General features: G+C 41.3%; 1 protein-coding gene across 16 annotated transcripts in view; it reads right to left on the minus strand.

Moving 5' to 3' along the window:
* Window positions 1-25,257, minus strand: part of celf4 (CUGBP, Elav-like family member 4) — a 224,303-nt gene that overhangs the window by 85,552 nt on the left and 113,494 nt on the right. For all 16 annotated transcript variants that reach the window (XM_058986022.1, XM_058986021.1, XM_058986035.1 and 13 more), the window contains exon 3: window positions 20,947-20,995. In XM_058986022.1, coding sequence (XP_058842005.1) covers window positions 20,947-20,995 — 49 coding nt within the window. The remainder of the gene's footprint in view (window positions 1-20,946; window positions 20,996-25,257) is intronic.

Below are 25,257 nucleotides of genomic sequence, written 5' to 3' on the forward strand. Positions count from 1 at the left end.
GGTGACTCTGTATCTAAGACTGGATTCAAACACATTAAGATTCCCAATGACTACACGTATAAAGTATAATCAATGGTGACAAATGGAGCAATAATTTAACAAACTTTTTTTTTTGACACACTTCCCAAAGTCTTCTTTTCTTGTGTTTTAATGCTAGCTTGACTTTTTCACAGTTTCATCACTGAAGTCATCAGAGCAAGCCCATTCCATTCCTATTGATTGCAGGAGGTGGTAACCGGTTTTTGCTAGGAAACAATAATCGCTGGTCAGAGAGTTTGGATTCTTTGACTCAAGACTCTTGAGTTCTATGTTTAGGCCACTTATCTAAAAGATGGATATTTTTGATGTGTAATATGACTACACTTATGCATATAATTATAAATCATGCTTGAGAAATTAACATTAAAGATTTGTGAAAATTCCATCTTTTCTTATTTGAAGATGTCATCCCATACACAGCACATATGACACATAAGAAGACTTCTTATGTTTAATAGCAGTTCCTGAGTGCTATCTTCATTTTTGTTATTTATAATAAGCTATCAAGTCGTGTGTAAGGTGTCTCTTTTTGTAACAACACTTATTTTACTAAGCTTCACTTTGCAGTCCTCTTGCCCAAACTGCATGAGATGACTATAAGAGACACCTTAGACACTACGTGTAAACTTTTACCCATGAGCTAAATCCATGTCCATAGTGCTGAACCTCTACCCATAGTGCTGAACCTCTACCCATAGTGTTGAACCTCTACCCATAGTGTTGAACCTCTACCCATAGTGTTGAACCTCTACCCATCGTGCTGAACCTTTATCCATAGTGCTGAACCTCTACCCATAGTGCTGAACCTTTATCCATAGTGCTGAACCTCTACCCATAGTGCTGAACCTCTATCCATAGTGCTGAACCTCTATCCATAGTGCTGAACCTCTACCCATAGTGCTGAACCTCTACCCATAGTGTTGAACCTCTACCCATAGTGTTGAACCTCTACCCATCGTGCTGAACCTTTATCCATAGTGCTGAACCTTTATCCATAGTGCTGAACCTCTACCCATAGTGCTGAACCTCTATCCATAGTGCTGAACCTTTATCCATAGTGCTGGTTCCCGAATCTGTGATGAACTGCATGGTGCTTTTGTGACTTGTGATTTCAAGACAAGCAAACTAATATCACTTGAGACCCAAATCACACATTCATTAGAATAGAGCTGGGGATTATTGTAAATACAATGCATGAGAAATTCAACCCTTGGGGTTGAAACAAAACTCTTCTTGTGATCTGTTTTCAATCCTCTAATTGACAAGTGCAGCATTATCCAGTGCATGTTAAGAACACATCTGTTTCAATTATGGGGGCTTAGATTAGTTAAGGAAAATCAATGACTTATTTAGAGCGCATTGCAGGATTTAGGATTGATTTAAAAAATGTATTTATCCAAATTACTGCCAAGATGCAGCATATCATTTACGAAAGCATCCTAGGGAAATGCAGTGCTAAATAGCATTATTCTCAAGCATGCATTACACTAAATCTGTTCAGACATCCAAATGACATTTCTTAGAGCCAGTCAACAGCACATTGCTTACTGTCACCGAGGCCCCTCTCCTCTCCAGGAGGTACAGCCCCTCTCTCTCTGGACAGCAAGGCTGGATCCTACTCCTCCCCTTGACTACCTCACTGAATCAGTGCAGACCCACCCAGTGTATCCCTGCACTGGCTCTGCCATGTTTTTCTATGGGCTGTACAGTGATCGTTCTTTCGTGCTTTCTTTTTAAATAGTCTTCTTCAAATGCATAATAGGGAAATAGCAGCTTGTAGACATTTGCTTAAAGCACTGCATGCAAGTAAATATTTCCATGTGTATCATTAGCTTACTCGGATTCAGTTCAGTAAAGAAGTGTTGGGAAGCCAGGATCATTAGTCACCTGCCAGAATGAAGTGTATAGATTCAGGAAGTGTTTGGAGATTGTTCATGTGTGTATTGTTTGAGCTATTGAAACTCTCACATACAGTACAGTGCACAGCCGTTGTCCCTAGTGCTGCATCTTTGTCTATGGAGCCGAGCCTCTATCAAAGAGCAGTTTCTGAATTTTTGTCAACTGTGTACAGGAAGGAGTCACCATCCAGGGTGATGAACCTCTGTCTAATGTGCTAGAAGTGAGTTCTGAAGTGAGTCCCAACTGAATAAAATTACTGACCAGGGTTCTGTAAAAGAGCTCTGAATATTGTGAAATTGCTGAATCAACCACATTCAATATTTTTAAATGCTGTTTTAAAATCCCCTTTGCTATTCAATCAATGATTAACCTATTGAATCAACTGCTCTAGTATATAACCTTCAAAATCAGTGTATGCAAACATTATCACATTAAGCGGTTCACTATAGCACACATATTAATATCTGTCTTTAGATACACCTTACTGGTCATTCCAGATTTTAACTGAAAAGCCTTATAGGGATCTTGTTATGGCTTTACACAGTCCAGTCTATTTTATTCTAGACAGCTGTGACTTTAAGGTGATGGAAATAAGACCCAAGGTGCAAAGAACTGTGAGCCATTCCCGCTTCTGCTATGCGATGGAAGTCTTATTAAATCTCAGAAACAATTACATTTATTTAGTTTTGCCCCTCTGAGAGCAAACCCAACCTCTGTTTCTTCAAGAGATATCTGCAAAACAATGTTTCAGAAAATTGTGTTGCTTATGAAGAAAATGTCAGCTTAGCAGTAGTTATCTACCACATGCCCTGCTTTGCCCTGCGCACAGTGAGGCAGTGATGCAGTCTTCTGTAGTGTACTGTCGCTTCTCCGCTGCTTATCTTAAAAAAGGCTGCAGATATTTTTTTTGTATGAGTTCTGACTATGACAGACAGTAATGTACCATTTTATTGTGATTCAGTACCTTGGACAGAGGCATCTATCGCTTGTCACATTCTGCTCATCTCCCATGACAGAGACAAGTTTTGCTTGTCATGTAGCAGAGCTTCCAATAATGAGGGCACCTAGATGTGAAACAAAGCATTGCGGGGAGAGTGGCTGTGTTTCTGCAGAGCCAGAGAGATTGAGCAAGAAGGAACATAAAAGGTGAAAATGACATTAATGGTGGAAATGAGAAGATCAGACAGAGGTTCACTGGTACAAGAAATATATAACAAGAGTAGACCATGGACACCAGTACATACCAAGCTTTCAGTTCTACAGAAAGAAGGTCATGTACTATGGACATTAGTTTCAGGTATTTTATAAACTGTTAAAGCCTCAAATCATACCCAAGCATCTCACAGTATCAAGAAGTTCACCTGAAAGACTTCATGAACTCAAATTAAAAAATGATCTAGGAATTGTTTTTTTAGATTAATAGTTACTGTTGACACAGCCCTTCTAAAAGCAGTTTTTCCCATGCTTTTTCCATTGCTATACTATGCATTTACCGTAGATTATCATGGTATTCTTTACCATACCTCTCTGGGCTTTCACTATGCTTTATTACACTTTGCTATGTTTTTACTGTGGGACACTTTTAATACGCGGCAGCCTGCAGCTCAACCACTGACTTTGTGACTTCGGGCAAGCCATTTGACAAGTTCATGTTGCATGAGATAAATGGAGCTCTTCTGCCTGTTTGGTGCCTCCCTGTTGCAGATAGAGCCATATGGTTACCTTTCTGTAGGAAAAAGGGCTTGTTTCCTACATACTGAAGAAATCCCACCATAGCTCTTAACACACAAACAAGTACTGAGGAGAAGGGACAAGCAGTATATGGAAAACTGCTTGAAACTGCATGATCAAATCTGCCAATTCACCAGAATGAGCAATTATTAGGAAAATAAACAGTACATTCATTTTAATAAGTGTTCCACAATGGTAAGCAGTTATCAAGAATAATCAACCACCACGTATGCAGATAGTTGGAATACATTGTATATAAAGCACCAGATCTCAGAATCATACACTGTATTTTGGTTTAAACAGCCATTGTTTTATATATTACAATTACAGTTCAAAGTAATGCTAAGTATCTGAAAACAGCATTTGGGCAATTCTAACAGAAGATTGATGTGATGAATAATGACATACAGTTTAAACATGCGCTGGAGAAACCCAGTTATTTTCATATCATATTAACTGGAAATATTCTGACAGTTTAGAAGAGATTCCAAATTAAATCTCTTCAGCCTAGAAAAAAGAAGGGAAAGAGGGGACTTGATTGAAGTCTATAAAATCATAAATGGTATAAGGTTAACTCGAGGCACTGCTTCAAATTTAGCACAGAGAGCAGAACAAGAGGGCGTGAATGGAAGCGGAGGAAATGCAAGTTTAGAACACAAAGCAGGAAGCACGGTGAAGTTTCAGGATCTAATTTAGCTCCCCCCAGTAGAGGAGAATGGTGTGCTAACGAGGGATGAGCCTTCATGGGACAAACAGCCTTTTCTCAATCCCAAACTTTTCTTTGATCAGTGTTAATTGAATAAGGCAAGTTGGAGTTGTCAGTATGAACAACCGTGCAGCAACATGACAAGAGTTAGTAAGACCTCTGCATGCAAAGTGCAGCTTAACTTTGCTATTTGAACCATTGAAAAAAAACTATAATGTATAAAACAAGCTGTGATCCGGATGTGGTTACTGTGGGTGAGGTCGGACCAGGAAGAGAATGGAACACACACACACAGTACTGCAAGGGAAGCGCTGAGGTGGGATTTATTACAAAATAAATATTTAAACCAAACACTCAAAACAAAAGGCATGATGGCCAAAACAGGCAGGCAAAGAAACACTGAACAAACAAGTACTGTGCTGGTCAAAATCCAGAACCACTAGCAAGTGCTGACATTTTATCATTTTTACTTCTTACTTTTCTTTGAGTTCCACCTCTCTCAACAATCAACCTCGAGTGAGTCAAAGCTGCTTGTTTTCATATTGTGGCCGAGGGATTAACTGGCTATCAATTACCTAGTCTACCCCTCTGCCACATTCAGCACAGGGCTTCTCATATGCATGGTCAACAGACAGTTTTTCAATAATCACTCGCTGCTGGCCACGCATTCTCACGATTTTATCTGGATAGGGCATTTTAACCCCATCCAGGCTGTCAAACAATAATAACAATAAAACAGTGTTTAAAATAAACACAAAACAGTACATTTAAATCATAACAATATAAATAAACACAGGGGCGAGGGTACCCCTTCCCACAAACTTAAAAAGAGGAATGACAAATGACTTCAGAAAGACTCCAAGAAAGATATTGAGAAAGACTTCTAGTTGCCATTAAACTTATGAAGTTTCTTTAGTATTTCTGGTATAAATGTAGCACTATGGAGTGTTTAAAAGTTATGGATGATATTGAATATAAAAGTGTGAATGTTGAAACATAAGGGTTGAGTCTGCATCATTCCGTCACTGTATAACAAACACAGAAAGCAAACGAGGCACCTTTGCCAGAGCTGCGGTGTAATTGTCATTGCACATGATTTCCATACCAATATGTCTAAAGTTCCCACACAGATGTGTAGATGACCACCCTTCACACAGCATGATCTCTCCCCTAAAGCAGTCCAGTGTTTGGAAATATGTGTCTAGATGATTACAGCCATAATAATCAAGGCTAATTTCAAACCACTTTCCAATCCGTTTAGCACTTCATTGCTTTGCTATATCTCTCAAACTCTTGTCACCTGCGGTACCAGCTGTGCTTTTATGATTATTGCCATAACAACTGCTGCACCATGCCGGCTTCCCTTTCTAAGACCCTCGCCCTTATCCAGGGCGACTTACAATTGTTACAAGATATTACATTATTTTTACAATTACCCATTTATACAGTTTTTACTGGGTTTTTACTGAAGCAATCTAAGTAAAGTACAGCAGTGTCCCCCACCTGGGATTGAACCCTCGACCCCCCAGTCAAGAGTCCAGAGCCTTAACCACTACTCCACACTGCTGCCCCAAGAAGAGCTACAGTTTACATTATTCAGTGTAATTCAGAACAGACATTATAGAATGGGTGTAGCCCTGGACATTATCTTTCGGGTCAATATTCTTGATTCTCATCATAATAGTAGGATTAAAAACTACTTCAATGGCAATCACCCATTTTTTTTACCCACATTTGGGTCTTGTTCCCTGATGTAATAGCATGGTAACACCATGGCTCAGGCCATTCCATGTAATTACAGAATTATTCCACCAGCAGTTAATATGTAAATGCATTAAACACTGGCAGTTACCCAGTTATTACTATTTAGATAGATCCTGTTTGTTAATTTCTCAGGGACAGACCATTATGGGATAACCAATGGGCTGCTTGTTACCTCTCTTCTAGAATAGCAACAAACCTTTCATTCAGAAAAGAACAACAAAATCAGCTGAACACTGATAACTGAAAGACGTCGCTGGCTTTGTATGGATGCCAGCAACAGTCAATCACACTACTGGTAATAAATACCGAAGTAAGCTGGAAGTCACTTGGATTTCTCGTCACAGTTGTAGGATGCCATGTGAACGGCTGATTAATCGTATGATTCTTGCAAAGGTGTGGAATCGTAGTCGCATTCAACCACAAAACATGCAGTAGATTCAGCAGTTTTACATTCGGATGAAGCTCTAAAATGCCAGGACAAAGGCAGGAAATGCATTCAGGATATTTTATCAGTAAATGATAATGATAGGGTGAAGATAGTCTGGGAGGAGAGAGAGAGAGAGAGAGAGAGAGAGAGAGAGAGAGAGAGAGAGAGAGAGAGAGAGAGAGAGAGAGAGAGAGAGAGAGAGAGAGGAGAGAGAGGAGAGAGATAGCAAAGAGATATGGGAGAGAGGAGAGAGATAGGAGAGATGTAGGACAGAGATAGACGAGAGATAGGAGAGAGATAGAAGAGAGAGATACACTGTGTATACTTTGATTGAGATTCTATGTAATGAGTCAGCACGCAGTGATGTGGAGTTATATTCTAATCGAATTGCACCACAAACCAGGGAAGTAACACAGGTCATAAGGCAACACAGCTTTAGCTTTTAGCTTTTTCAATCCTTCATAAAAACAGCACTAATAAAATATTGAAATCAAGTGTACGGGTTTTAATAATGAAGCTGGGGGGGTGGCAGGGCCTGCGAAGGGAATAATGAGAAGTTCTGGGAGACCTGCCAAATGTAAGCTGTTATTAAAGTGAAGGATCTTCAGAAAGAGCGAGCTGTTATTAATGTGCCGCTGTCACGACAGCAGAATACTTCCCAACTGTTGATCTCCATCGTACGCAGCAGCTGCAGCAGCAAGGAGACAGTGGGGAGAGGCATCTTTTACTGAGGCGGAGCGGTGGACAAACAAACCCTACCTGTGAAAAGTTAGTGACAGGGTGTCTTATTTCCCAGGTGTGTCTCTCTCTGTCTGTAAATTCATTTTCATGCTCGGTCTAACAAGCTAGGCTCCCTCCATAAAGATGTTTTTAAATCTGAATGATCACGTACTCCCCCCACCCCCCCCCCCCGTATAATTTAAACACATTGTAGATTTGTCATGTGGAATCATGGGGGACGTTAATATCCTTGAAACAAGACTCCAGCATGGAGAAGAAGGGGTCTGGCTTTAGGGTTTCTTCTGCAGAAGTGTGTGTGTGGGCAGGACAACATTTGAGAAAATGTCCCCACAAAGATAGTAACTCCTGAAAAAATGACGTTGTGGGGATGCCCCCACTTTGTAAAACACCTTTTTAAGAACTAAATATGTTCGTCTTTTCTCAGCAGTAAGTCACGTTGCTGCTTGTGTATTCGGGCAGTGATGTCTTTGTTCGTCTTTTCTCATCAGTAAGTCACGTTGCTGCTTGTGTATTCGGGCAGTGATGTCTTTGTTCGTCTTTTCTCAGCAGTAAGTCACGTTGCTGTTTGTGTATTCGGGCAGTGATGTCTTTGTTCCTCTTTTCTCATCAGTAAGTCACGTTGCTGCTTGTGTATTCGGGCAGTGATGTCTTTGTTCGTCTTTTCTCAGCAGTAAGTCACGTTGCTGCTTGTGTATTCGGGCAGTGATGTCTTTGTTCCTCTTTTCTCAGCAGTAAGTCATGTTGCTGCTTGTGTATTCGGGCAGTGATGTCTTTGTTCCTCTTTTCTCATCAGTAAGTCACGTTGCTGCTTGTGTATTCGGGCAGTGATGTCTTTGTTCGTCTTTTCTCAGCAGTAAGTCACGTTGCTGCTTGTGTATTTGGGCAGTGATGTCTTTGTTCCTCTTTTCTCATCAGTAAGTCACGTTGCTGCTTGTGTATTCGGGCAGTGATGTCTTTGTTCGTCTTTTCTCAGCAGTAAGTCACGTTGCTGCTTGTGTATTTGGGCAGTGATGTCTTTGTTCCTCTTTTCTCATCAGTAAGTCACGTTGCTGCTTGTGTATTAGGGCAGTGATGCCTTTGTTCGTCTTTTCTCAGCAGTAAGTCACGTTGCTGCTTGTGTATTCGGGCAGTGATGTCTTTGTTCGTCTTTTCTCAGCAGTAAGTCACGTTGCTGCTTGTGTATTTGGGCAGTGATGTCTTTGTTCCTCTTTTCTCATCAGTAAGTCACGTTGCTGCTTGTGTATTAGGGCAGTGATGCCTTTGTTCGTCTTTTCTCAGCAGTAAGTCACATTGCTGCTTGTGTACTTGGGGAGTCATGTCTTTTGTTGGCAATTTTAATACACCCATCACTGTTGTACCCAAATTTATTTTGTTAAAAAAGTGCATCTTAAATTCAAAGGAATAAGGTTGTTATCCCAGGGAAACCCTGTACAGTTATACAGTATACTGTAGTTGAATCCATATATTGGTTAAACTTTACCTTTTGTTTCCTGACTGCAATGTGCCTGCTGGCTTTGTCATCAACATGGGTGTGATATATTTTTGCAGAGCAGATTAATCTTGCAGATAAACAGAATCACTTCAGGCTGTAAAACTTTGGAGATGGATGGGCAGTAAAGAAGTCCTCCCACAGCCACCTTAACCACATTCACAAAAGCAAGTTTAATAAGGTAAATATGAGCGATCGTACCCAAGATTTCATTTTTCACGCCAAAAACTCTTTGTAAGCTTCGGAGAATGTTAACAGAAATAAAAAGGTAGCAATTTTAGTTGAAAATAAATGATTTCTAAGGGAGATTATTGTTAACCTATAATGTCTATAGCCGTCTGAACAGGTTACTCTGTTTGTGTCAGTGCTTGGGTGTTGATAACACTCTTCAAACCTCACAAACTCATGCTTTCATTCACTGCAGTCACCAGCGCACTGATGCCTCCTTTTCATCAGATCTCCGGGGAGATTGTCAGGTCTGCTCTGTTATATGAAAGGGAGCTCTGGTCTGCTATTTCCATGGAGATTGGATTTCTTTTCCTTCTGAACTGTGAAACAGTTTCGAGAAGCAGTGTCAAGCAATTTTGAAAATCCTGTGTCACAATAAAAAAATAACAAAACAAAATGTGAAATGGAAATGAAATTGATTCAGAAACACATTTCACTGTGTAGACACTGCATTCGCAGATATGGCTAGTTCATGAGCGGCTGTCTTTTACACAAACACACACTGATAAACTGTCTCGTAATTTGTGTACATAACAACTTTAAACACACACAGTGACATTAATGAGTGTAAAGCGGTAAAAACGAAGTCTATCTCCATTTAATTTCCATCTGGGTCCTGTTTCAGGTCCTGGTTAGGGTTAGTGTGAACTCTATTTAACATTAGAAGGACTTCAGCACTGTGCTGAAAGGTGTGTCTGTGAGTTTGCAGTGTGATTTGTGTACACTCACTCACTCACACACACAAGCTGGCTGTTGAACGGCTTTTTTTTTTTTTTTTTTATCTGTGCTGTGCTGTAAGAAAGAGCACATTCCTGGCTGTTCAGTTTGCATTTCCATGCAGGCAGGGCTTTTCAATGTGTATTTCTGCTTAATGGAGCACAATGGCTGAGGGTGATATGAAGAGGGACTGAGGCTCACCCCCCACCCCCCCTTCTCTCTCATTCACCTCCAGTCACCCTCTCCACGCACTCGCTACATGAAAAGAGGCTGTGAAAGTTTGTCATTTTAATGAGAAAATGCAGATAGCAGCGCAGCCCTGAATTACAGCCGTGTCACTGCATAGAATAAACACAGCACATTAACAACCGCACCATATTCAGCAGTTTAAATAATTTAACATCCACATTTTAGACTGATATAATGCAGCAGTGCCTCTAGCTATGATTCAAATGAAACTTTCCCTAAACTGCAATGATGCTGTTCAGTCACTATGGATTCTCTTATATTTCTAACTCCCACAGTGATGTGGGCTAGCGGTTAGAGCAGAGGACTGGGAGCCAGGAGGCAGTGTGGTCTAGCGGTTAGAGCTGAGGACAAGGAGCCAGGAGGCAGTGTGGTCTAGTAATTAGAGCTGAGAAGTGGGAGCCAGAATTCTTTGAGATTGGGGCCACATCAAATACCAAACCACACACACATACACACACAAACACACACACACATACACATATATATAAGGTGCCAGCATGCTACTGTGCTGTCCTGATGAAAGAGCCACATTGGCAGTCCAGTTTGTAGGTTTGTAGGCTGGCAGGGCTGGCTGGCACTGCCCAGGGTGATGGATAGGCAAGGGGCAAAGCCGTGCGCCCAGGTTTCAATGAGCACCATCACCAGATGGCACAGCAGCCTCGATTCCAAATTTAAACACGCCTGATAAATATCCAGAAAACTCAGAGAGAGGCAAAAACTCAATCTGGAGCTGTCCTGGCCATTAATCTTGCTGTGCAGAGACCAGAGCTCCTCTAATGGAACTTTAATGGCTCGGTGGTGAAGGGAGGGGGGAAGAGGGGGCTGTCGCACGCTCTGAAAACTCTATTATAAATAATAAAGGGGAACAGAGTTATTCAAAGTTCTTTAAAAGGAAGGACAATAACTTTCTGTTACTTTAAAAAAAGTCTCTATACTCACAGAAAAAAAAAAATCAAAATTAGACAGCAGTGATAAAGGACAGAAAAATTAAGCATCAAGGTCACAAATAAAAGTAGATTCCCAATAAAATGTTTTCAAGTTTTTATTTTACTATTCATTTTGTCATTATATATGGCATTCAGGATGCTGCCACAGTTACAGACATGCGATGTGACCAGTTAGAGTAAAGAATAAATTCAACTCTGGTGAGCGGTCTCCCTTGGATCAGCAGACAGACAGTCTAGACATGACTGGAAACAAGAGATCACCTTCATGGCACAATGTATCAACCAGCCGCTGCATTTGGCGTGACTCTCTGTAGGAGGATTGGGGATTACACCTGTCATTGTTTATTTTAATAATGAATTATGATGTGGTTGGAAGTGACCATTCACACCTGTGGTACTTCTGGTTAAATGATTGTTCCAACCAGATGTCCAGTTAAATTGAAAATTCCTTCGACAGAATATGTGCCTTCCTGCAATCGGCATTAGGCTGGACTCGGGCACCGCACTGTGGCTCGCCGTCTTGGGTGCTCACAGCCCCCAATTTCAAACCTGGCGAGACGGTATAACCAGACACACTCTGTCAATGAAAGGCCACGAACTGGGAGACCAAGATTCACAACGCCTGCCCGAGATCAACAGATTATTTTGCAGCATCTTCGTGATGTCAATTGTTAATCAGCACAATAAAAAGTCACTGCACCTCCTCTAAAACAGAGTTTGTCATTTTTCAATCACATCTAGTGAATTTGATCCAAATATAAGTGATACGTTTCTTTTGATGCTCAGTATATATATATATATATATATATATATATATATATTGTAACCAGCCGGCACTCACGGTCGTTCGTTTGCCCCTTTAAAGCAGACCCAGGACACCAGAAATGGGGTTTTTAAAGCGCGATTGCGCGATTTATAATAAAAAGAACACAAACAAAAATAAACAGCTAGCTCCGGTTGGAGCGCTAACTACACAGGTAAATCCCTGACTCACTCGCAGGACGGCTAAGCCGCTTACCTGTCACACAAAACACACCGGTTTCACACAGCACTTAACGACTGCTCAGAGACAGAGCACACTATCTGCTTCCTTCTACTCAGCAGCCCCGTACAGACAAGCTGCACGTCTTAAATACCCTGCACCTGGCATTAATTTACAATATACATCAGGTGCGGGTGATAATTAAACAATAAACAATTAGCAAAATAATAAAACAATTAACCAAAATGTGCATACACACATATTTTCTGCAGGGAGGATATTAACCCCCTCCCTGCTGTGTTACAATATATACACACACAGTGGCTCTCAAAAGTATTCACCCCCCTTGGACTTTTCCACATTTTATTGTGTTACAACATGGAATCAAAATGGATTGAATTAGGAGTTTTTGCCACTGATCAACACAAAAAAGTCCATAATGTCAATGTGAAAAATAAAATCTACAAATTGTTCGAAATTAATTACAAATATAAAACAGAAAATAATTGATTGCATAAGTATGCACCCCCTTTGCTATGACACACCTAAATAAGCTCTGGTGCAACCAATTGTCTTCAGAAGTCACATAATTAGTTGAATGGAGTCCACCTGTGTGCAATTAAGGTGTTTCACATGATTTCAGGTTAAATACACCTGTCTCTGGGAGGTCCCACAGTTGGTTAGTACATTTCCTAACAAAAACTACATCATGCAGACAAAGGAACATTCAAAGCAAATCCGGAATAAGGTTCTTCAAAAGCACCAATCAGGGGTAGGATATAAGAACATTTCCAAGGCAATGAATATCCCCCGGAGCACAGTAAAGTCCATTATTAAGAAATGGAGAGAATATGGCACAACTGTGGATCTGTCTAGAACAGGCCGTCCTCAGAAACTGAGTATCCGGGCGAGAAGGGCACTAGTCAGGGAGGCCACCAAGAGGCCTATGGCAACTCTAAAGGAGTTAGTCTTCCACGGCTGAGCTGGGAGACACTGTGCATACGGCAACAATAGTCTGGGTGCTTCACAAAACTGGCCTTTATGGGAGAGTGGCAAAAAGAAAGCCATTGTTGAAAAAAACTCACATCAAATCTCGGGTAGAGTTTGCCAGAAGGCATGTGGGAGACTCTGAGACCAAGTGGAAGAAGATTCTATGGTCTGATGAGACCAAAATAGAGCTTTTTGGCCTCAACGCAAAGCGCTATGTTTGGCGCAAGCCTAACACCGCACATCATCTTGAGAACACCATCCCTACCGTGAAGCATGGTGGTGGCAGCATCATGCTATGGGGATGCTTCTCTGCGTCAGGGCCTGGAAAGCTCGTGAAGATAGAGGGCAAAATGGATGCAGCAAAGTACAGAGAAATCCTGAAGGAAAACCTGCTGAAGTCTGCAAGAGACCTGGGACTTGGGAGAAGATTCATCTTCCAGCAGAACAATGACTCCAAACATACAGCCAAAGCCATACTGGAGTAGCTTAAAAACAAAAAGGTCAACATCCTGGAGTGGACAAGTCAAAGCCCCGACCTCAATCCAATTGAGAATATGTGGAAAGAGTTGAAAATTGCTGTTCACCAATGGTCCCCATCCAACTTGATGGAGCTTGAGCAATTTTGCAAAGAAGAATGGGCAAAAATTGCAGTGTCCAGATGTGCAAAGCCGGTAGAGACTTATCCAAATAGACTCATGGCTGTAATTGCTGCCAAAGGTGCCTCTACCAAATATTGACTGAAGGGGGTGAATACTTATGCAATCAATTATTTTCTGTTTTGTATTTGTAATTAATTTAGAACAATTTGTAGATTTTATTTTTCACTTTGAAATTATGGACTTTTTTGTGTTGATCAGTGGCAAAAACTCCTAATTATTCCATGTTGTAACACAATAAAATGTGGAAAAGCCCAAGTGGGGTGAATACTTTTGAGAGCCACTGTGTATATATATATATATATATATATATATATATATATATATATATATATATATATATATATATATATATATGTGTGTGTGATTTAAACCCATCAAACTTTATTGAGCACAGAAGTGACAAAAGAACAGTGAAAAAGTAAACAAGTGGGCTCCAGCACCATATTTCTTTCACACAACATATTGGGAAACTATAATTTTATATTAGGAATAAAACAATTACAAAATAAGCTATTGGACAGATTCTAAAAGCTGTAAACCCTAATTCCTTATTAGCCCCAATTAGACTTATTAAAACTACCACCAAGCACCTAAATACATGCCTTGTTTAATCGCTGGTTTGTGGTTTTTCCTTTCTGTGAAAACCATGCTGATGACGATTTGGAGTAAAAAAAAAAAGAAAAACCTTTTGGACTCAAACCAGTTTTTTACATTTTAAAATGAGTACATTTATAAATAGTTAATCTTTAAGGCTGGCTTAAATATAGTACAAATCTCCAGCAAGCCACAGAGCAATTGTCATTAGGAGGGTTCAACAGGCACATGTGGGGGTCTCTTCAAAGGAGAATTGAAATGAAATAAGCTTTGAAAAGGTTTAGGATTGAAGTAGCCTTCAGACAGCTCCTCCGCTGGATGAGAAAACATATCAGATCGGCTTTCTGAACAAGATGTGCTTTAAAAAATGCCTCCCATATTTAATTGATGAAAGTGGAACTTTTTTTTAGAAAACAGGAGCAACAGTGTTACACAAAAAACAGACAAAGCATCTCAGAGACAGATCCAGATTAAATCTTTTTGAATGAATAATATGTACTAATTCCCTCTGTGTCTGGGTACTGCTGCTTACTTCTACAACAAAGAGGAGATGTACACAGCGCACCTAAGAGAATTCTGCCAGCAAGAATAACTGAACCAATTCATTATGAAGCACATTGTACAGCAGAAAAGTTGGACAGCTGCAATTACGAATAAATCTCCTCCGCCACTCGCTGAAAGACTCCAATTTGTGTAGACAAGATGAAGTAGGGTGCATATCAATCCCACTGCCATTATCAAACCTGGGTAAAATGAATGCCTTAGCAACAATAACCTTAGCAACAATAACACGACTTTGTACATTAAAACACTTGCAAGGAACTCCAGCGAAGCCCGGACCTGCCTGCATGCAGCTTGACTGTGCAGGCCCCATGTACGCTTCCCCAGTGTTACTGTGCTGTCAAATTAAACACTCGAGTATTAACTCATTGACCTGACACGGGCTGCCTGAAACATTAACCATCAGCTTAGAGGAGGAGGGTTCACAGCACTGGGAGGTTCACTCATGGAACAAACGCATAAAATAAAGACATTCACAAATAGGGTTTGAAATTCATAAAGCACGTGACTGAAGGTAAACAACGGAGGTGTATTTGTAGGATTCTAATAAAATATTTAACATGTAAATACCCATGAATAAATTCAATGCTGGAAACACATTCAAGTCTCAGCCAAATGTTTGGACGAGAAGTCTTTATCAATGGCTTTTGAAAAGACACATCAAGTAGACACAATGAGAAGCTGTCTGGTTCACCACACCCCCCTTGTTGGGAACTCATTTGCTTACTCTTGTTTTATATATAATCAGTGATTAATTGCTGTGAAATTTGCCCTGCGAAACAATGTCAGGGCAACGACCTGAAATGAGACCCTCCCATTGAGATCAATGAGGGCACAGTCACAGAACAGCGAGTGTGCTCCTGAGCAGCCTCTCAGGACTCCAGGGCAACTCCATTCCTGGGGTTCCAGACCTCGGACATGGGTATGACCTGCTTCATTCCTGGGGTTCCAGACCTTTGACATGGGTATGACCTGCTCCATTCCTGGGGTTCCAGACCTCGGACATGGGTATGACCTGCTCCATTCCTGGGGTTCCAGACCTTTGACATGGGTATGACCTGCTCCATTCCTGGGGTTCCAGACCTCGGACATGGGTATGGCCTGCTCCATTCCTGGGGTTCCAGACCTCGGACATGGGTATGACCTGCTCCATTCCTGGGGTTCCAGACCTCGGACATGGGTATGACCTGCTCCATTCCTGGGGTTCCAGACCTCGGACATGGGTATGACCTGCTCCATTCCTGGGGTTCCAGACCTTGGACATGGGTATGACCTGCTCCATTCCTGGGGTTCCAAACCTTGGACATGGGTATGACCTGCTCCATTCCTGGGGTTCCACACCTCGGACATGGGTATGATCTGCTCCATTCCTGGGGTTCCACACCTCGGACATGGGTATGACCTGCTATGGGGCGGATTGTTCATGCTTAAGTCACTACTACTCCTTCCACTCAATGTAATGTAGTCTCTTATTTTATTTTTTTTTGTAGATGCTTAGTTTCTGTTTGGTTTTCCAAAGTTACATATCCTGCCGCCATCTCTATAATATAAACCCGAGTTTGACTGACACTTTGCTGCAAACGTGTGTGCTGCACAACTTTGCTGTTCATGTTTTCTGTGTAGAGCTAAGGACTTTACAAGTTATAATGTGACTCAGTTTCTCACAGTCACAGAATTACCTTGGGATATGAAGTATCTGATGCAGGAATTCAGGGTAGAATTCTTAATCGTCACCTGGGGCTTTTCAGGAGAGGAAAATGTCCTTAAGCCCCCGGGCTCCCCATAAACAAACTCAATTTAGACAAATGCTTGTACAAGAAGTCTTTATGCAGTATGTTATAAATACCACAGAGACTTCCTGTTGAAACCTTTGTCTAATTTTATCACTACGTTCCATTTTACTACAACTATATACCATATGATTGAGTGTTTTGAGTTACGGAGCGGCGAAGTATTGCAGCTCCTCACTCGACAGAGAAAAGGATCGTTCCCTCTCAACCAATATTAATCATTGAGAGTTAAGAAGGGATGGAAATGTAGCAATTCCCTGGAAACAGCCAAACAGTTTAAAGGCTATTTCCCTAGATTTCCCTTAAAACAGTATTCTCAGATGTTAAATTAGCCCATTGATCAGTGTGTTGGAGGGCAGCTTCTCATTAATGTCTCCTTTGCCTCAGATAATAGAAGTCCCACATTTGATTTTATGCCAGTCTCCCCAGAAGAGGTTTTGACAGCCCAGAATAAAACGAGCTATAATAAGCCGCCAGCACATCTACATGGCACAGACTCAAGCTGGCTCTCTTAGAAATCTCTTGTGTGTGTGTGTGTGCGTGTGTGTGTGTGTGCTTGTGTGTGTGTGTGTGCGTGTCCGTGTGTGTGTGTGTGTGAACTTTTTTTAAAGAACTTTTGTTGGATTGGAAACCTGCCATTGTTCGACCTCTGTTTGTAAATGAGGATAAATCACTTGGCTTTTATTCAGATTGTCTGTAGTTGAAGCAGGATAAACGCATGCTGAGATGGAGCACCTAGTTTTCTCGACACATTATTTTGGTTCAGTTAATCAGTTTCTATCGCCTCATATCTGACTGCATTACTACAGTCTTGGGATATTGCTCTGGGGTGCTTGGTGACGCAGCAGGCCAAGGGGTTTGTTTCATCAGCCTCTAAGATGCTGTAATAATGTACTGCTTGATTTTAACAGCACTGGCCTGCACCTAAACTACATCAGTCACCTGAAGGTGGTTATCCTGGGATTACCCTTGAACGTGCTTCATTCCCTGGTACAGTCAAATGTAAAAAAACTCAAACAAAAAGCAAGTCTATGTAAGGTGTTGTTCCACTTGCCTGCTGAAGACAGATGTAATGTAGGCTAGATCAGTGTCTTTACAGGACTCAGTGAAAGCAGCATCTTGTGCACAGCAGTGCACTGCCAGCACAACAGAAATGGCAGATCCCTATATGGTGCTGGCTCTTTAGACTTCTTTAGACACTGTGGAGGATCCGGCTGCAGATTGATGGCAGGCAACTAGAACTAAAGGTCAGCTCCTGATCTCAGTGAAAGCAGCTTAACATAGACTGAAAAACACTTTGCAATCTTCATAAAGAATGAGACAGAGAACAGAAAAGCCTCTCTATTAAAATAATGACTTTGGACGCTACTTGTTCTTTAACAAATTCTGATTTAGACGGTTGCTTACTAGCTTATAATAGCTTATATACCCCGATATGAAAAAAAACATCAAACAACATCAATACATCAATAAATCAATACATCAATAAATAACTAAATGCCCACCATATTCTAATGGCAGGCCCTTCAAGACATCACAGAGAATGATCTGCAGACTGCGAGCGGCTTGCAGTCTATTCCTTCATTTGCTCTAGCTAGCGAGAGACAGACTGACGTTGCAAAACAGTATAAATATTCCGCTGACTTCTTTTACATTCCATCACCGTTATAAAAGTTCCCCACAGCAAAGTGTAATAAAGCTCAATGAAAGCATGCTAAAGCATAGGGAAGCATTGTAAAGCACAGAGAGGCATGGTAAAGCATAGGGAAGCATTGTAAAGCACAGAGAGGTCTGGTAAAGCATAGGGAAGCATTGTAAAGCACAGAGAGGCATGGTAAAGCATAGGGAAGCATTGTAAAGCACAGAGAGGCATAGTAAAGCATAGGGAAGCATTGTAAAGCACAGAGAGGTCTGGTAAAGCATAGGGAAGCATTGTAAAGAACAGAGAGGCATGGTAAAGCATAGGGAAGCATTGTAAAGAACATAGAGGCATGGTAAAGCATAGGGAAGCATTGTAAAGAACAGAGAGGCATGGTAAAGCATAGGGAAGCATTGTAAAGAACATAGAGGCATGGTAAAGCATAGGGAAGCATTGTAAAGAACAGAGAGGCATGGTAAAGCATAGGGAAGCATTGTAAAGCACAGAGAGGCATGGTAAAGCATAGGGAAGCATTGTAAAGAACATAGAGGCATGGTAAAGCATAGGGAAGCATTGTAAAGAACAGAGAGGCATGGTAAAGCATATTTAAAAACATGGCAAACCAGGTGAAGCTATGGTAAATGCACAGTATAACCATGGGAACAGTACGGTAAACGTGCATAAATACTGTGGTCATCTTTCATAAGAACAGGGGAGGTAAGATAGAAAGCTTTGCCTATTGTTTAAATAAAAGCATCATTTTCTGGCTGATAATTGTGGTGCTGTAGTGCTATACTGCAATGGGTAGTGAATATACATATATATTTAAAGTAGCTATCATGTGTCCTACAGATGTCAGGACTACCCAGTCCCTGACCACATTCCGGCGCCTCCTTAAGACTCACCTCTTCAAACAGCACCTGTAGAACTCCTCTGTTGTATCCTGGGACACTATCACCCTTCATTTAAATATGCTTTATTTTGCTCTTATCTGCCCCCTATTTTACTGCATTTAATCCTGTACCTCAGAATATTGTAATCTGCCAAGTGTTTAATCTGTAGTATTTTGTACTTAATCATATCCTGATGTAACTATCACTATTTAATCATATCCTGATGTAACTTTCACTATTATCTGCTGTATTATTGAATTGTGGTTTGTCACACTTGAGAATTATTGTATTTCTTGTTCTTATTGTATGACTTATATTGTAACACTTGAATGTATTTGTATTTGCTTGTGATTGTAAGTCGCCCTGGATAAGGGCGTCTGCTAAGAAATAAATAATAATAATAATAATGTGGATATATGCATACCAAAAAGGCTTGTACTGTGTAGAAAGACATAATTTAAGACAAGGGTTACTCCATGGGAATTCACTACAAATTCAACAAGATATTGTTTTTTACTAATAATTCTTGAAAACCCGGCGCTTACTCTATCAATTGAATTGTTGAGACAAACAAAAAAAAAACATCTGCAGTGTGTGCAATTTTGTGAAGCTCTGAATCTTGTTCTGAAAAGCAACGTTTTGTCTATCTGCTACTGCTCTATCTGCAGAAGAGTACACATGATTCATATAATGGGAAAACGGGGGATATTTGTCCAAGCAATTCAAATCTGAACAGAAATGCACATACATGGCTCTTCATCTGTATGCTTCAATTAACCAATCATTTACCCAATCTGCCTAATTAACCACTCTATACAGAAGGTGCTGTGCATTCCTTTTATGGGTGACAGACGCAAGTACACAACGTGCGCATCAATGCCCCAGAAGCAGCTTGTTACTGACGCTTCCATCCAAGCTTCTCTGGATTGAACCGTTGGCCCAAATGTTGATTAGAGCAAATGTTTCTCATCCCTGCTGCTCATGGTGTGTCTCAAGCAACAGAAATACGGTTAAACAGAATAAACAAAAACGTTCCTTGCAGAAGTGAAACCTTCGCCGGTTTAAGAACGGCCGTCATGCATTTTGTCTTGCTCAACCTGGGTGAAAGCGTGTCTAACCACATCCTGAGGTGGGTCGCTGGGACCCGGGTTAACCCGGGTACAACCCAGGTACGTAGTTTCACACTACGCGGGATTGTGACCTGGGTAGCCAGTGCCAGTGTGAAAGGGGCTTTAGTCAGGGAGGTACAGACAACCTTCCTACCTAAACACAGTAAAACTGCTTAAGAGAATCAGTGGTAAATTGAATTTAGTGCATATTGCAATCAGAAGTTGCATTCACCTTGCTCTTCATGTAACAGAACAGCAACCACACCCTTACAAGCGAGCATCTTATCCACCACACAAAAGAGCTAGGCTGGTTTGCACAAACACTTAGAGAGTTTAACCTAAATGGCAGTGCATGTTACATTCATGCAACACTAACAAAAAAAACAGATTTATTGAATCAACAATCTACTGTGTGTGATAAAATGCACCTAAACTTCATTTCTGCACTTGAAAAAAAGAGAAACTTGAAAGAAATTGGTTCTAGAACCCTGTTATGATCACCCAGGTAGGAAATGGCTTTTGAATTCAGGGAGTTACGTGTTCAGGTATGCTCTCAACACAACGTTCAAAAATATCTAGTGCTGGGATATTTGAATATTCTTACATTTTGAATTAGCTTGACAACAAAAGTATAATCTGTACTATAGTACAGTACAATAACCCTGATTGTACCTCTTCTGTACAGTAGAATCTTTTGATGTTTTTGATACAGACATTTACAAATTATGTTGTACCAATGAATACATTTCAAGCAGTGTTTGTTCACATATTCCAACATAAATAAAGAACTACCTCCTCGGCTTTCACTGTCGGCTGGCTTCACCTGGATGGGCCTGTTCATCTGAAAAACAAACGAGAGAGCCGCTGTGTTAGAGTCTGCTTGCAACAGAGTATGCCATCTGTATGAGCATTAACAATTTCAGGACCGCAGTTTGTCAGCCTATCAGAACAACAATGACTTGCATATTTTAATCTACCTGAACACAGTAAAAAGACCTGGAGTCTAACACTAATACTAAACTTCGTAAATGACAAGCGTTTGGACTAACAGTCTTTCTCCATGTGTTTTAGTTGAAACACTTAGCATTTCTGAATTTGCCACACCCGAGTGCTCTGTGGTTATGAAGAGTCTAACCACACTGCTTCTTGGTCTTTGTTTTCTGCAGTTGATTCTGCAGTGCACAAGGCATGCACTGTACAGTGCAGTCTGTTCAGATGGGGTGCCCCACTCAACTTCACCAAGGGTCATAGCATGATGTGGTATTTGATTTGCACACCTCAACAAATAAATCCAGCTAAATCCAGCTTTACTGCAACACTGAGATAGCTATTGATCTTTCTTGATTTATTTATTTTGTTTCTCGTTCCATGACTATCTGTATATATACACCGTATGTAGGTGTGTGCTAGAAAGAGTATTTGCTTTAGAATAAGAAATCTTCATTGGAGTCAGTGCAAAGTCCTGATGAACACTATACACAAACATATGAGCGTGCTGTGTGTGAGTGTGTGAGCGTGTGCATGTCTGTGTGGGTATTGTATGCGTCACAACCAATAAAGGGCACGACCCAACCTTTCACCAAAGCCGTTTAACTCCTCGTCATCATCACTTAAGCCTGGGCACACGCTGCTCAATAATTGATGAGAGTTATGAAAAAGTTAGTGCCATTAAATGTTTAATAATGCCAATTGCACTGAAGATGGAGAGTGGTGAGCGAGCGAGCGATGTGGGGATATTAGCTGGACTGCAATTAAAATAAGCTCTTTCAGCCTGCCTCTTCTCCTAATCCAGATACCCCCCTCCCACCCCCCCACTCCCCCACTTCCCAGCTGTCTCAGCTGAGGTATGACCTCTCACCCCTGGCATTTTCCGTGCCTCCTGCTGCCAGCGCACTGCTTGTGTTGCGAGACGCGACCTTCCCAGATCGAGCTGAAGAAAGCACACGAGGGGGGTGCATTCAGGAGCACTGGCTTTAGGTAGAAGCTGGGAGATTTAATTAAAATGGATTTTAATTACGCTTCAGCAAAGGTCAGTGAGAGAGGGGAGCGTGCGATAGAGAGAGAGCGAGAGACAGCCTTGTTCAATTCTGTATCTCACATTGCTTTAACCACTTAGAGGCTGGCTCCCTAGGAGGTTGGAAAGTTATTCCCGAATATATATATATATTGTGTGCAGGAGAAAAGCCTGTTTCTACAATACCGGTCTCTGACCGCTTGATGTAACTGTTAAAACCCACAAACAGGAGTTCTCGTACACAGGCACTGAAAATGAAGAGCCACAGTTTTAAACCAAAGAATCAATACAATGAAAAATAATAAATAGTGGACAGCAGCCCAATGCACCAACATCCACAATGCAGTTCTTAGTGTCTAAGTAACTGTGTGGCTCACAATTCACTGTTCCAAATGAAGACATTGATAAAGTCGAAACATTCATTACATACTCGCTTTTTTCAGTACTTCTACAGAAATATTATAAATCTAGTTAAAACTGGTATTAAAAGACAATGAGGGGTATATGGTATGCTTTACAAAGCCAGCAGAGTCTGCTGAAGATGTATCTTCCACAGAGGCTCCCAGAACTGGGTGCTGTTTTGTTAAACACAAACTTCTACAAAGATCTACAGTATTATACATGCTGAGCAGTTGCCCATGCTTGTTTTATGATTTTGCAGAGCACATGCAGTGCCTTGTCACTGTTTACCATACTTGTTTCACAATGCTATTTTATGCTTTATCTTGCATACACAGAGTTTTCCTACACTCTACGGTTACTTCATACTCTTGTAACGTGCCGTTGACAGCTGCACCTTGATGTTATAGAACCGTTAAAGAGCGATTGAGGAGGTTAGGATTTGTAGAAACAAATAAGGTCAATTAAAAGGAAATTAGACCCGAGTCACGGATGGGGGGTTAAAAATGAGACAGGGACATGCCGGACAGGCATTACTCATCCCTGATATCTCGTCTGTTTCACAGCCCCTGGCGGACAGAGTCCCAGCAGAGACAGGCAGCTGTCTGCGCTGAGCTTAGGAGGAGGAGGAGGTGCAGCCAGCCCTGCTTAATCACATGCAGATCCACAATAATACCCAGAAAAAGGGAAGCCTAATTCCCTGCTTGATCCAATCAAGTCCTACCTGGGCTTTGTGAAGGGTTTATTAACGAGCCGATAAGCTGTCCCAGATAAAAGGGATCTGGGCTCTCTCCACTGGGCAGGGATCAGAGGCTCTGCCTGCCACCAGATTATTGTAAAGCTATGCAAATACGCAGCCTCTCGGAGGATGATAATAAGAGGAGAGAAGCTTATTATTCTCTGCTTACCATCTCATATACTGGCGTGCCAAGGCCAAGGTGAGTGGCAGCTTGTGGCTGGGAAATAGAAACCATTATCTGAACCAGAACAGATCCTTCATGCACTGCAGACTGCGCTGCATGGGTTTAGGCCTGACAACATCAAATCTCCTCGGCGAAAAATGAATAAATATGGGCTTTAGTAAACTGCACAAGACCTGATCAACATAGGCTGGAAGCAATCTCCGCAATGCTACAGAGAAACTGAAGAATTCAATCCGTTATTCTTCACTGACGTCTTCTTTAAAATTAAAGCAATAATACCTTAACAATAATGGTTACAATTGTCAGTAATGTTTGATAATTCCTGTGTGTGTCCCTCACTGACCAGGATGGGTAAAAGTCCAGTGCTTTAATGACGTACAGAAAGAATTGCATAAAAAGAGAGACTTGAGTCTTATCTCAGTGTGAACACATTGGTTCCACAGTAGTAAGTGTACAATGTCAGAAGCACACTGATATTGAGCTGTCAGGTTCCCTGTTGATAAGCCAGTGTCCATCACGGACCCGCGGCGATACCCCTCATCCATTAAGAGTTTTCAAAGTTAGTTACTTCTCTAATAAAGAATTGATCCCTGCACAGCAGGCGCGGAGGGAGCGCGGTGTGTCGGGAGCTGAGCTGAGTGACTTTTCCAGTCCGCTTCTCCCCAGCTAATCAATGGCAGCCGCTGTGAGACTCTGCAGCACTGTCCCACCAGAAAAGGTTAATTAAGGTTTCGGAAGTGGCAGTGCTGGACTTCTCGCCTGGGGAGGCACATTCCCGTCTTCCCAGATCATTAAGCACTAATTAGGCTTGCAGAGTCAATAGAAATCCCTCCCCTCACACGCGGAAGCAGCAAAAGAGACCAGGCAAACAGCACAGCAAGAGTGAATCAGCAGTGCTGAAAAGTCTTTGTCAAAGAAAGAAAACAAGGAAAAGAAAGAAAGGCGTCTTCACCTTCTGTCTTTACAGAATCATTGATCAGATTTCCTTTCCTGTGTTTTATTTTATTACAATCTTCAGGCAGAACAGCAAAATCAAATGTTATTCACTGTACCAGTATGTGCCAAGCCATTGCATAATGGACAGGGCTGCATCTGAGGCATGACCACGCTGGATCAGGTACACAAAGTTTTGAGATGTACAGGCATTTATGAAGAGCTGACACTACCACAAGCATGTGTGGATGACCTGGATTTATTAAGAGCTGACACTACACCAAGCATGTGTAGATGACCTGCATTTATTAAGAGCTGACACTACACCAAGCATGTGTGGATGACCTGCATTTATTAAGAGCTGACACTACACCAAGCATGTGTGGATGACCTGCATTTATTAAGAGCTGACACTACACCAAGCATGTGTGGATGACCTGCATTTATTAAGAGCTGACACTACACCAAGCATGTGTGGATGACCTGCATTTATTAAGAGCTGACACTACACCAAGCATGTGTGGATGACCTGCATTTATTGAATATAAACCCCACACCTCAGGTTTGATTAGCTTTATCAATTCACTCTCTAATTGACGTCACAAGTTAGTTTTTTTCACTACTGTGTAAAGTACTTTTATGTGCATTCTGCTGGACTTTCATTCAAAACTGATCCAGCACATTGATCTCTGAAGAATTATCTACGAGCTGCAATATTGAGAGTCTGGATATTCTTCTTCCTTCTTCCACAGAAGCTACTTTATTCTGGACTCTGTATCCCAGAGAGCTGTGGCTGCTGGAGTAACACTGGAGTTAAACTAGAGGTTTCTTTGG

The sequence above is a fragment of the Acipenser ruthenus genome, chromosome 2 (genome assembly GCF_902713425.1).
Source record: "Acipenser ruthenus chromosome 2, fAciRut3.2 maternal haplotype, whole genome shotgun sequence".
Taxonomy (NCBI): domain Eukaryota; kingdom Metazoa; phylum Chordata; class Actinopteri; order Acipenseriformes; family Acipenseridae; genus Acipenser; species Acipenser ruthenus.